At 38.8% G+C, this 12,763-nt stretch overlaps 1 protein-coding gene and 1 long non-coding RNA gene across 9 annotated transcripts in view; one reads left to right on the top strand and one right to left on the bottom strand.

The window, feature by feature from the left end:
* ZMYND11 (zinc finger MYND-type containing 11) overlaps positions 1 to 12,763 on the top strand; it is a 96,289-nt gene that overhangs the window by 28,336 nt on the left and 55,190 nt on the right. For 4 of the 8 annotated variants that reach the window (XM_045530780.1, XM_045530779.1, XM_045530783.1 and 1 more), the window contains exon 2: positions 4,125 to 4,259. In XM_045530780.1, coding sequence (XP_045386736.1) covers positions 4,144 to 4,259 — 116 coding nt within the window. In that variant the 5' untranslated portion in view covers positions 4,125 to 4,143. Of the gene's footprint in view, positions 1 to 3,988; positions 4,260 to 12,763 lie in introns of those variants that run through there. The other 4 variants (XM_045530782.1, XM_045530781.1, XM_045530777.1 and 1 more) reach the window with 2 other exon arrangements.
* On the bottom strand, positions 3,386 to 5,451 carry LOC123623570. The gene is made up of 2 exons (XR_006729907.1): positions 5,364 to 5,451; positions 3,386 to 3,458 (listed from the first exon to the last, which is right to left on the bottom strand). It is a non-coding gene; the product is annotated as an uncharacterized LOC123623570 (long non-coding RNA).

The raw sequence follows: 12,763 nt of genomic DNA, 5'->3' as shown, positions 1-12,763 counted from the left end.
TGTCACCTGGGGTCTCATTAAAGTTACTCACAAGTTTTCTAGTTTTTATTTTTGAGGGTCACGAGCTACTTTTGCTGAAAGGAGTCTGTTGTATTCCTCAAATGCATTTGAGCAGAAAAAAGATTGAGGACTATAGATAGCAATGATCTCTGCAAGTCTTCTGGTCTTGGTCTTCCTTTTTGATGTCTCAGTCTTTGATAAAACAGAAATGAAGGCTTACTCTAGGATCTTGTTTACATAACAGCTGAAAAAGTTGAGTTTAAAAATTCTGTATTGCAGATTTAACATGTTGAAACCTGTGCTAGGCACCTTGAAAGACATTAGATGTAAAAATAAACGACATGTCTTGTCTTAGTTGAATTAAAATTCTTTTGAGAAATATGTAGTTATGTGTACAGGTGATAAATTTGTGAGAGATATATAAACAAATTACTGTTAGAATACAAAAGACAATTGAGTTTGATTTAGTTTGGTCAGGGAAGATTGGATTAGAGTAAGTCCTAGAAAGGACAGTTTTTACTAATTATTAATGGGGCAGGGGAGAACATTCCAGAAGAGAGAACTGCATAAACAAAGTGCTAGAGGTGTGAGGTTTGGGGGCATATTTTTAATGTGAATAGTACAGTTTAATAGTGACATGATATACATCCAGGTAAGTGGGCTGAAAAGTTGGTTTGGCCATATCAACAAGGACCTTAAATGATCAGCTGTCTACACATAGGATCTAATTTTCTTTTTACTGGTGAACACCCAAATTGCAATTCTTTTCTTGTAACTAGTCATGTCATTAATCATACTTGCTAGATTAGAGAAGGATTTTTGTCTCTTTGCTTATTGCTGTATTCTTAGAGCATAGAAGAGCTCCTGGTGTTGTAACAGGTGAATGTGAATTATATGTTAAATCAATGAATAAATTTAGATTTTTTAAGAAGAATGTCAGTGGTTGTACTTTAAAGAGATCTTGTCTTAATAGGTCAAGTTGTTTTAGATACTTTTATAATATGCCCCAGACTTTATTGTATTCACCTCATTTGGATTTGTCTTTCCTTTCCATTCTTTGTAACATTCTACTTGGGCTTTCAGTATGAATGATCCTCCCTACAGTATACCTGTATTGCAAGGTGTATCTACTTTCTGTGTCTTGATTCAGGTAGAGCTCACAAATCTTTGATTTTTAACGCTACATCTCTTTTCCTGAGGTGTAGCGTTGCATCATTCTTTAATCTCGATTTTAATCATTTCTAGGAATATGTGACATCACTTTTAGGGTTTTTGCCACTTGGTCGCCACTGTGTTCTTCTGGTTGTTATAGTCTATAAATAGTTGTGTTTCCTATTTTAATATTATTTAGAAATGTTAGCTTTGCTGCTTTGTATTTTATAGTTCTGAATAAATTATTTATAATTTTATATATGTGTATTTGGAAAAAATTTATGTTTCATTATATATTAGCTATACCTATATTTATATTATTCCTTAGTGTTCTAGAAATTACAATATGCATGCTTAAATGTACCATAGTCTCCCATGAATTAATATAATTCATTTACAATATATAATATATAACATTGTAACATAATACCACTTCACAAAAACTGTAAGTGATTTGCAATAGTATAATTCTGTTTATTCCCCCTTTCCCATCTGTTTGCTGTGGTTCTCATGTATTTTACTTCTACGTGTATTATAAACCTAATGATACCCATCAATTATTTTTATCTTTGCTTTAAGCAGCCAATTATCTTTTAAAGAAATTAAGAAAGGAAGATTGGCTCTTATATTTTTCCATATATTTACCATTTTGCAGAAGGCGTCTCTTTCTTTCTGCTTAATTTTTACCTAAGCTAGAAGTAATGTCTCACCATCCGAAATTTCATGTTGTGGACAATTTATATGTCATATATTACCATACAGTTCATAGTTCCATGCATATGCCAAATTTCCTGTACTGGTTTTAGGTTATTTTTTGGCAAGCATCAGTATTTATACTTTTTTTTTTTTTTTTTTTGAGACAGGATCTCATTCAGTCGCCTATTCTAAAGTGCAGTGGTGTCATCACAACTCAAAGCAACCTCAAATTTCTGGGCTCAAGTGATCCTCCTGCCTCAGCCTCCTGAGTACCTGGGACTACAAGCATGTGCCACCATGCCTGGCTAATTTTTTTTTTTTTCCTAATTTTTATAGAGATGAGGTCTTGCTTTTGGTCGGGCTGGTCTTGAACGGCGGGGCTCAAGCAATCTTCCTGCCTCAGCCTCCCAAAGTGCTAGGGTTACAGGCATGAGCCACCATGCCTGCCCATTATTTATACATTTTTAAATACTTAGTTATGTTTAGCACAGTGCTTTACACAAAGTGGGCAACTATGTATTTTTTTTTTAAGTGTGTAAGAATGACCGAAATTTTGTTGTCTTATCTGAGTCTTTGTATAATCTCACAGTGTTAAATTGTATTATCACAGTTCACCATTAGATGTCACTTTCTAACATATGTTCTTACTGCTGAATTCCTACTGTCCGGCTTGTCAGATTCTGAAGGTTGGCACTCCTCTGTGAGTGCACTTAAACTGAGAAGTTAATGTCTTTTTTCATCTTGAAGTTTCTTTCCTCTTAAAGTGATTACTCTAAAACAGAAGTGTTTCTTAATTGTAATTTTTATTATCTTTTAGTTTTACATTTAATTTTATACGGAACCAACTGATTTTCCTTAAGTTCTCTTTAAATTTGAATACTGGCATTTTTAATTTATTTTCTTGGAGCAAAGTCTGGAACTATTATAAGTAATAGTGTGAAGAAGTAGGATATTCAAGAATACCTTTTAAAACATGTTTTAAATGTATTCTGTCGGTAGTGTAATTCTGAAAACCATCTCATTCTAGGCGCCTCACTGACCCCAGACTAACTGGAAGTGAGTCTTCGCAGAATAAGCTTTGATGGCAACTGTGGGGTTTACTTGGGTTTGTCAAGGAAAGGGAGGACTGAGGGGGCTGTGAAAGGAGGTGTGGAGGTGGAGAAAGAGGAGATTCACACGGCTCAGTTGCAATCACGGAACACAGTGAAGTGCCGAGAATGAGCTTCCCTCGCTCATTCTCTTCCCTTAGGGGACAGGAAAGGTCTGGGCAAGGAGATTTTAGGAATCCCAGAAGCTTTAACGTTTACTGTATTTTTAAGGCCTAGATTTTAAACTTAGTACTATAATCTGTAAGATTTAGAGATACATTTCAGTTGTCCCCAAATGCTGGGACTCATGATCTAACACAAAGTTCGTGGTGAAGGTTTCCTAGGCTCACGCTGTTCCTGACAGACGAGTCCCTCCAAGCTGAGTCAGGAGAGGCCTCTTCTGTGAAACCCTCAGTCATCAGACACCCGAGTGTAGCCCCAGGGTTTTCCCCAGTCTTGCCAGGCACAGGTGGAAAATCATCTGGAGGTCGGGTGGCTATTTTCTTCTGTTAATCCAGAATACTGAAATTTGAATAAAATAGCAATGTTGTTTCTTAATAATGTAATAAATACCCCTGAAACTAACATCTGTTCAAGAATATGATTGTTCCTAATAATTTGTGGCCCTCTGGTATCCTGTTTGCCAGCTTTTCCCATCTTACTCCAGAAGTAACTATTCTTTTTGCATTTTCTGTTCATGGTTTTATTTTATTGAAATGCTATCATTTATCAACATATGCATACATAATTGGACTTTTTAAGCCATGATTATAATAAACCAAAGCACAAATAATTAGAGCATTTAAATTCCATTTTATATGGATCAAATTACAAACAAGGCATTATTGATAAATGAAATTTTATCTTGTTACATTTCTGTGCATTAGAATAAAACTTAAATTTATTTAAAAAAATATGTTGGTATAAGGTAGCCACTTGTCCTCCTTGGGGAAAACCTTAACGCTTTCATTTTTAGACTGTCACTTTTTATGAAGTAACGAAGCAAATGGTAACTTGCATGAAGAAGGTGGTGAGGTGGACGGTAGGGAATGAGGCAGAAAGTTGGCAGAGCTACCTGCTACCTTGGTGTGATCAGTAGTCAAGAGGCACTGATGATGGTACTCACGTGTGTTGATAATAATTCAATTTGTAATCTTTTTTCCCTTATGTTTTTATGTATTACTACAGCTAAAGAAGTAAACAGGTCATGGCACGTTTAACAAAAAGACGACAGGCGGATACAAAAGCTATCCAGCATCTTTGGGCAGCCATTGAGATTATACGGAACCAGAAGCAAATTGCCAATATTGACCGTATTACAAAGTAAGTAAATTTAAACAAACAAACAAAAACAAATCCCTGTAAAATTTCATGTGAGACCCTGTGGGAAAAGTCCAAAAATACTTTATTATGCTAATCAACATATATTACAAAGGACTGAAGTCACTTTCCTTGCAGGAGTATATAGTTGTTAGAAAAACAAATACAGAAACATACACAAGCAACTTGTGTTTACAAAATAAATACTAGATAAGTAAAATATCAGTATGTACTATTTATAATAGTTTTGCAGTTATCAGAATTTTTAACTCTTGGTAACTTTATTTAGGTCTTTTATTAAAATGGCTTTTAGTTAATCATTTGCTTTTATGCAGTGGAGCTATCTAAAAAGAGTATACTGTTCGTTACTCATTGTAATATAGGACAAGCATGGTATGTGCAGTAAGTAAATAACATCTTGGCTGTGTGCTCACGCTTGTAATCCTAGCACTTTGGGAGGCTGAGGCAGAAGGACATCACCTTAGCCCAGGAGTTGGAGGCTGCAGTGAGCTATAATGACAGCGTGTACTCTAACCGGGGCCACAGAGCCCCTCAAAGACCTTCAAAACAAAACAAAGCAAAATTGTATTAGGTCATAGCCCACTAATAGAATTTTTAACAATTTCATTCTATATTTTAGAAATTATTAGTGAACCATTCCGTTTTTAAAAAGTGTCCCCCCCCAACCCCATTTCTAATGCTATTTATATTGATAGACAAAGATTCAGGATACAAAAAAAAAAAATCAAACTAATTTATGAGTCTTCTATTTACATGTTGTATCCTAATTATAAGGATGTCTTAAAATAAGAACTTGGTTTTATTTATTTATTTTATTTGTTTCTCTGGGTACTTTTAAAGGAATAAAGCCAAATTTATCTTTTTAAATGTTTGGAGGGTTTTCTTTGTTGTTAGTTTAGATAAAATTTCTTTGTACCTATTTCTCCATATTCTTTAGATGCTGTGTGTAAAAATGGAAAACAGATAATTTACAAAAGCTCACTTAAATAAATGCTTTTTGTTGGCCTTTGTTAATAAGTAACAAAATTGAATTCCATATATTTTTGTCCCTTCCCTGTATTCCGGCAAAGAAGATTATAAAATTACCTGCAAGGGAAGGAACAGAAGATGGAGAAAGGGTTCGGGCTCTGTGTGGCTCTGACTCTACACTCACCCTCAGAATACTTTAACGCTGACCATGCACAACTCTTAGCTCCTGTAGGTTAGTGGAAGGAACAAAATAATACTGTATGAAAAATAAGAATAAAATAAATAGTACATTGTTTTAATTATTATATTTTTAATTAAAGCAAATAATTTGAGGCGTGGTAGCTAAATACAAATTACAGAGAGGTGATGTTGATAATAGAAACATTTAAAAAATCTCAAAGAATAAAAAGTATTTTCTTATGGTTGAGACTTTTAACAAAACAGTTTTTGTATATCAAAATTGCTCACAGGATACTGTTGAAATAAAATACTGTTCTTTGGATTCGTTTTTAAAAATTAAAATCATGTGAGCTTGACTGAACCATTTCAGTTTTTCAGACTATTCCTTTTTCTCACATGTAGCATCTTTCTAGAAGCTTCCCTAGGAAGCTGTCAGACTCTCCCAGTGAATGCTGCTGTTAGGTTGTGACCACCTGCCGTGTGGGAGTCAGAGAATTAACCCCACAGTGCCAGCTGCAGACGTCTGTTGGATTATCGCAACACTTATATGTGTACGTGTGTGCACAAGTTAAACTGTGACAAAAGATGCAAAGGTTGTTAAACAGGATTGCACACACCTTCTCCTTTTGTGTCACGGCTTGTCGATAAGTGTTCCTTTCTCTCCTTGCTTCACTGGTATAGCCTTAAATGATGCCAAGGCTTATCTTCCTTCGTGTTCTGAGGTCCATAGTTCCTAAATTAAATATCAATAAATTTATTTTACCTAGTAAATAGTCTTAGTTTTATTAGTGGCATCTAAAGATGGACGAAAAGAAAGGAAGAAAATCGGAGGTTAAGTGCTCAGGAGGGGTTCCCCGTGTGTCCTCTGCCTCGTCCCCTCTGAGAGCTGTGCCGTATTTCCTCCCATCACAGTGGCTCACGTCTCAGCGTTCTGTGCTTTTTTCCCAACATCAGTCACAGTCGTAACTATTTCCCTGCTGGACAGTTGGCTCCAGGGGGGACTGTGCAGAGAACTGCCTGACCCAGTGCCTTTGCTTCTTGGTTAACGTCAACTTTCTTGCCTGTTGCGCTTGCCTGAGGTCAGTTAGGAAGTGGCATGGGACGAGGACAGGAAGTCCGATCTTTTGCTCTAAAGCCTGATATTCCTATTCTGCACTCTCAAGCCTTGGATTCATTTTAAGTCAAGTTGTTCTGCTTATTTACAGGTAAGTCTCAACATAGAGGTGTCTTTTAAACTTTAGAAATGGCTGAAGTTACAGAAGGCTGCAGAAGAATTATTGTTAGGATTGCATATGTAGTCGTTAAGTTTCACTCTTTATTTTGACTGGTGACTCCATTGTAAAAAAAATTGAAAGCTGCATAGTTTGAGTCATGCATTCAAAGTTACGGGATTTGGTGTGACTCCCTCTTAGGCAGTCCTGCATCCTGTGTCCTAAACATTATCGTTCACTTTGGTATAATGGCTTCGTTCTGCTTGTTTCTGTTCTTTTGATCCGTGGATTTCTCATCCATCTTTTTTGTTGTGGCTTTCATTTGGGATTTATTGATTGGGGAAACTGGGTCATTTGGTTTCTCGTAGTCTGGCTTTTGAGGATCGCAGCTCTGTGGTCCAGTTTGACCTGCTGCTCAGTCCTCTGTATTTCCTGGAAATTGATGGTTGGTCCAGAGGCTGTGGGTGGGTCGAGGCTGTTGCACAGGCTGTGGAAAGTTGTGTTTTCAGGAGGCACATGTGTCAGTTGTCTCATTTTGTGATATATGTAGCTATTGATGCTAGATCCAGTAATTCATTAAGAATTGCAAAATGGTGGTAATCTAATTTTCTTTCCTTGGCTAACTGGAATGCCTCTGTAAGGACATAGGCTTCCGATTATCTGCTATTTGGTTACGCTGTGGTATGGTTCACATGGGAAAAGTAAGAGAAGTGTTTAATTCCTTCTCTTTATGTATTTATCAGTTGTCAAAATAGCATCCTCTAGTGGTAACCAGCTAGGTTTTTCTTTTAGTTGTCATTTGCAATTCATGCACTTAAATACACTTGATACTTCAGTCCGTTTTTGACAAAACCCTTTCTGATGCTGAGGTTTTCCCATCTTTGACCAGCGGGAGCCTCTGTGTTGGCTCCCAGAGTTCGTTCCTGCTTTCTCGGGTGACAAGGGTTAAGGCCCATTTTGTACACATCCTAAACCACTGGTTTCTTCCAGGGGCTCCGGTTTCTTTTAGTTTGAAATTGTATTTCAAGAATACTTTCTGGCCACTCCGTGTTGCTACTGTGTTGTCTCTCTAGGCCTTGGAATGGACAGAGTTAGGAAATCAATATACTTTTAAAAGATAAAAATGCCTCATTAATTCATACTGATATTTTCCATTGAAATTTATGGCTACTGGGTTTTGTTTATCTCTTCTATCTAAAATCTTACCTCCTCTCTGACATGGTGAGAATCATGGATATCATGAACAATAAAATTTTAGAATGTCATATGATTAGTGAATGTTTTATGCAACACTATATACGCAGCTATCTGAGAATCAGAAACTTAAAATTATATTTTATATAGTTATGATTATATTACTATTGTATATATTTAGTTTTTATTATTTGAGGCCTGTCTTAGTATGTTGAGTCTTCTTTTCCTGTCTTCTGTGTTTGTGATTTTTCAATTGAATTCTCTTCATCTTTTTTCTTTTTGATTTTTAATTTTTTCTTCTTTGCAACTTCTGTTTATCTGATATTATCTGCTGTATAATCACTCTTGTGTAGCTTCCAGTTTAGACTTCACTTCTGAAGTGATTTCTTTTCCATTGACTTCAAATGTTTAACTCATTCCTGAGTTTTTCTAATTCTGATTTACAGCATTCCTATTATATCATTTTCTTAATGTCTTCTCTCATTTCTTGAAACAGTGGATCCTGGTTTTCTTCTGTTTTGCAGGCGTATCTTTCTGACGTGCTTTCATCGTAAGGGTGTCACTCTGTCCTGTGAGCCGCAGTCCTTCCTGTTGTCATTCTGGTGTGAAAATCTGTTTTCCCAAACTTGTAGCAGGGAGAAGTGGGTCTGAATCCTTTTTCTAGATTTATGGCTCTAATGCTCCGCTTATGCCGGTTTTATGAAGTGCTAAAAATATGGCCACATATTTCTCGAGATTTCCTAGGTTTTTCTGTCTTTCCCCTGTTTTTCCTTGAACCACCCTTTGTTATACTGAAGGTCTTTTTAACTGACGCCAGTAGTATTTGATGCTTTAATTCCTCACACTTATCTATAATGTGGGGCTTTGTCCTGGAAGGGAGCTTTGCCTAATTTTGGGTGTTCAGAGGACTGTCGTGCTCCAGCTCCTGAGGACTTTACCGTGGATCCGTGCGTTACTGTGAATCGTCTCACGTGAGGGTGTCTCACCCTGTCCCTTGCAGCTGCGAGGTTGGTCCTCCTGTGCTCAGCTCCCCTAGATTCCCCGCCGTGTCCCTCCTTGTCCTCCGTAGCTGTCAGTACCGATTGCAACTGTAGCTCTTGCAGATGTGTCCTGACTGCTCACATTTTGGGATTCACAGGACTCCTTATCACTGCTCTTCCCTCTTCTGGGCTGGGTTTTCACTCTTAAGATTTCCTGCCTGTTCCTCCAGCCCCTGTTTTTCCACAACGTCATCTTCTCAGATCGCTCTACCATCGCAGGCCTTTCTCTCTCGCCCTCGAAGCCCACATTCCTGGGCAAAGGTGTCGCTGTCTTGGCCCGTGTCTTCCACATCACCTCCGCCGCCCCCACTCTGCTATGCTCCAGAAGCCGGAGATGCGCTTGGCAGGTCCTCAGGTCTGTGTCTCCCACACGCCTCCTGGGATGACCTTCCCAGACTCTTCTTCCAAATGTCATCCCTGGGAAGTCTTTCCTGACACTGTTAAGTCAACCTAATTTTACCAGTTATTTTTCTAAATTTTAGGTCTGATTGTGTTCTTAAATCCTCTTTTGATTTCCCTATTGTGCATAAAGTCCAAATAATGGAGCAGGGCATTTGTATAAAGCTCTTCACAATTAGATCATGATATTTCTTTCTTCTTTTTACAGCCAGACTTTCCCCTCTCAGTGTTCCATCTGATGAGACAAGTCTCAATGGCCTGAGCACTCGATGGCTTTTTGTTTTTTTAGGAGATGGGGTCTCGCTAGGTTGCCTAGGCTGGACTCGAACTCTTGGGTTTGAACGATCCTCCCACCTCACCCTCCTGAGTAGCTGGGATTACAAGCATGTGCCATCATGCCTGGCTTGGATTTTTAATTTTGTATTTTTCCTTCATTAATGGACAAAATCATACCCAGTCTTTCAAGATCCAACTCCAAGATCATCTCCTGTGAGATTTTGATACATTCCTCGTTGTAACCAATCCTGTTTCCCTTTCTCTTTGTTCTCATACTAAGATATAAAATTTGATTTTATTATTAAAGTCTCCTATGATGTTTGAAATATATTTCTGTTTCTTTTATTGACTGTGAGAAACTTAAGAGTAGGAAATGTCTTTTCTATTTTTGTATCTTAATGTGAAACAGTGATTGCAACATTAATAATAATATTCAGTTTCATTAACTGCAGAAGTGGTTTTAAGGAGAATTATAATTGGTAACATTAAATGAGCCATTATTTTGTGACAAGCACCATGCTCTGTATAAGTTACTTATTTGATTTTCACAGCAACGCAGGCATGTGGTCATTACCCCCACACTGCTGAGAAGGTGCTGTAGTGAGAAGGTGAAGTAGTTGCCCAAAGTCATCCAGGTTGTTGGTGGCAGAGCTAAAATTTGAATATAGGTCTATCTGATGTCGCAGTTCAAGCTACTAAACATTAAAATTTTTTCTTCTGGTATTTAATGGGTTTATATTTGTATCTTTGCAAACTTTAAAGTTTTCAAAACGTGATCATCTCCATGGTACTTACATATTATCTCATTTCATCCTCACAACTGTGAGTTAAAGTTGGCCCCACTTTATAGGTGAAGAATGCAGCTTTCAGAGTAAATTATTTCTCCCAGGTTGAGTGTTAGAATTAAGAAGAATCTGGTACTTCAGAATATATTGTGGAATTTTAACATTAACTCCATTGATGGAGGATCTATAAAGATGCTGTTTAGGTTTTGAAGTTTAACACTTTTTGTTCAATGCAGTTTTCAAGTAAAATATTTGTTTGCCATGAAATATGTCATTTCTAAAAGTAACATAACCACATTATGGGATACTTGGAAAATAGAAAAACGGAAAAATAACCACCCATAATTTCTCTACCCAAATTCAAGTAAGGTACTCATTTTGATTTTCTTCTTTCTAGTCATTTTCTGTATACGTGTGTGTTGTCTCAGCATGGCTGAGTCGTCCTCCATGTTGTCGCGTGGCCACCGCAACGTGTGATGGTGGCACGGGGCTCCCCCTGGTAAGACGGCGCCTCCCCATACCTGGGAGGGAGGAGAAGCGAGGTGAACGAGCACTTGTTATGAGGTTTGCATTATCTCATTTACCCGCAACACAGCCACATGGCACTGGCTTTAATGATTCTCTAGGTGCGCAGGTGGAGATGCGGGCGGGGTGAGGGCTTGTCCTGCCGTACAGCAGCCGCTGTGCACAGGGGACCCGCAGACTCCAGAGGCCTCGCCTCCCTGGGCGCTCACGTGTCTGCCGCATCTTCTATTAAGTTCTCATAACAAAGCTCCATGCTCCAGCTGCACAAATAAACAAACAGTGGGGTGAAAGCTCAGAGGGGTAACCTATACCAAGGAGCAGGAATTACTTTCGTAGGACTAAGGGCAAGGGACTGGGCACTTTACGTGCATTACCTCGTCTGGCTCTGTCTACAAGGCTGAGGTGAGTGTCCTCTGCCTTTTTCATCACCGTGCCGTCACCGTCGCATGCTAGGATAACCTGGGTGTTTTCACCGTGCTCCGTGTCCCCTCGCATCATACCCTTGCCCCGTGCTTTGAATTATTTCCCTACTGTGGACACGCAGGCGAGTGTCTCTGGCTTCCCTCCAGCCCAGATGACTGTGCATTGCCCCAGCTCTTCACGGCCACTCACTGGGATGTACGTCCAGAAAGAATTCCTCCGTGGTGATGCCATGCGCATATGGGTACTTAATTTGACTAAGCTCTTAAGAAAGGATGCCTCAGTCTACAAGGTCGGTAGCGCCGTGCACATTGGGTTTTGTTTTCCTGTACATCTGCATATACTGGACGTTCACTTGCCCAAATTTTGTCATTCAGAGGGATGTTTTAATCTGGATTTCTGTATTTGTCAGTGGGTTTAGGCAGCGCGTGGTGTTCTTATGTGGTTCTGGGCTTCCTTTGCTGCGGGTGCCTGTTACTGCCTTCTGCCCATTTCCCACTGGGATTGCTGTCTTTTCCTGTTGACTTCCAGAAGCTCTTGTTACACTGGACATTGATTCCTTTATAGGTTTTATGCTTTGTAAATATCTTTTCTCTTTCTGTCATCTGTTTATTTTTTCCATAGTTTTCTTTATTGAACAGAAACTTCTAATTGGGATGTGATCAAATTCAGTCTAGTTTGCTTACTGTTTTATGCTTTTGGAATTTTATTTAAGAAGTCCTTAAGGCAACAAGAATATTCCCTACATTTTCCTTTGCTAACTTTATAGTTTTACCTTTCTTAGTTAGGTCTTTAAACCATCTGTAGTTATCTTTTTATGTGTTAGGTAAGGATCTACCTTACCTTATTGCTTGTTGTGAGTCTACCTTCTTCTTTAGACTTTAAACTTAAAAGTCTTAAGAACTCTTGTGGGAGATACTTTAGGGGCCCCTGTAGCAGACCATGTGGTTGAATTGCTTGTTGGCAGTGCCATAGTGTTCTTTGCCCTCTGCCGTGAAACCTCTTCCCACCGCTGTGTGGTCTCTGTGAGGTCGGGGTCTCTGTCGCGTGTGGCTGGCATGTGGCCCTCACCCGGCTGTCTCCAGCAGTGTTTGTTACATGCTGGGTGCACGTGACCTCTTTTCCTGCAGCCAGTTTGTCCTTCTGAGAGAAAGCTTGAAAATGTTAATAGACCGAGACTAATGCTAATATTGCTCTACTATTAACTGGCTGTGTTTCCTTGAGGAAGTCGTTTCTCTTACTTAGTCTGTAAATCGGTGCCTCTGTGTCACCACCGTCTCATTCAAGATACAGGAAGTTCCCTGTGCTCCTGTGTGGCCAGCCCACCCTGCCCTCCAGCCCCACTCCATCACCGATTGGCTTTCTGTCACAGTGATGAGCTTTGCCTGCTTTGGAATTTTATATAAGTGGAATTATACAGTGTATTACTTTCCATGATTGGCTTTTTTGGTCAGCATGGTTTGAGATTCATCTGCTTACAGATGTTG

This window comes from Lemur catta, chromosome 18 (assembly GCF_020740605.2).
Source record: "Lemur catta isolate mLemCat1 chromosome 18, mLemCat1.pri, whole genome shotgun sequence".
Classification (NCBI taxonomy): domain Eukaryota; kingdom Metazoa; phylum Chordata; class Mammalia; order Primates; family Lemuridae; genus Lemur; species Lemur catta.
This window is presented reverse-complemented; position numbering and strand designations above follow the sequence as displayed.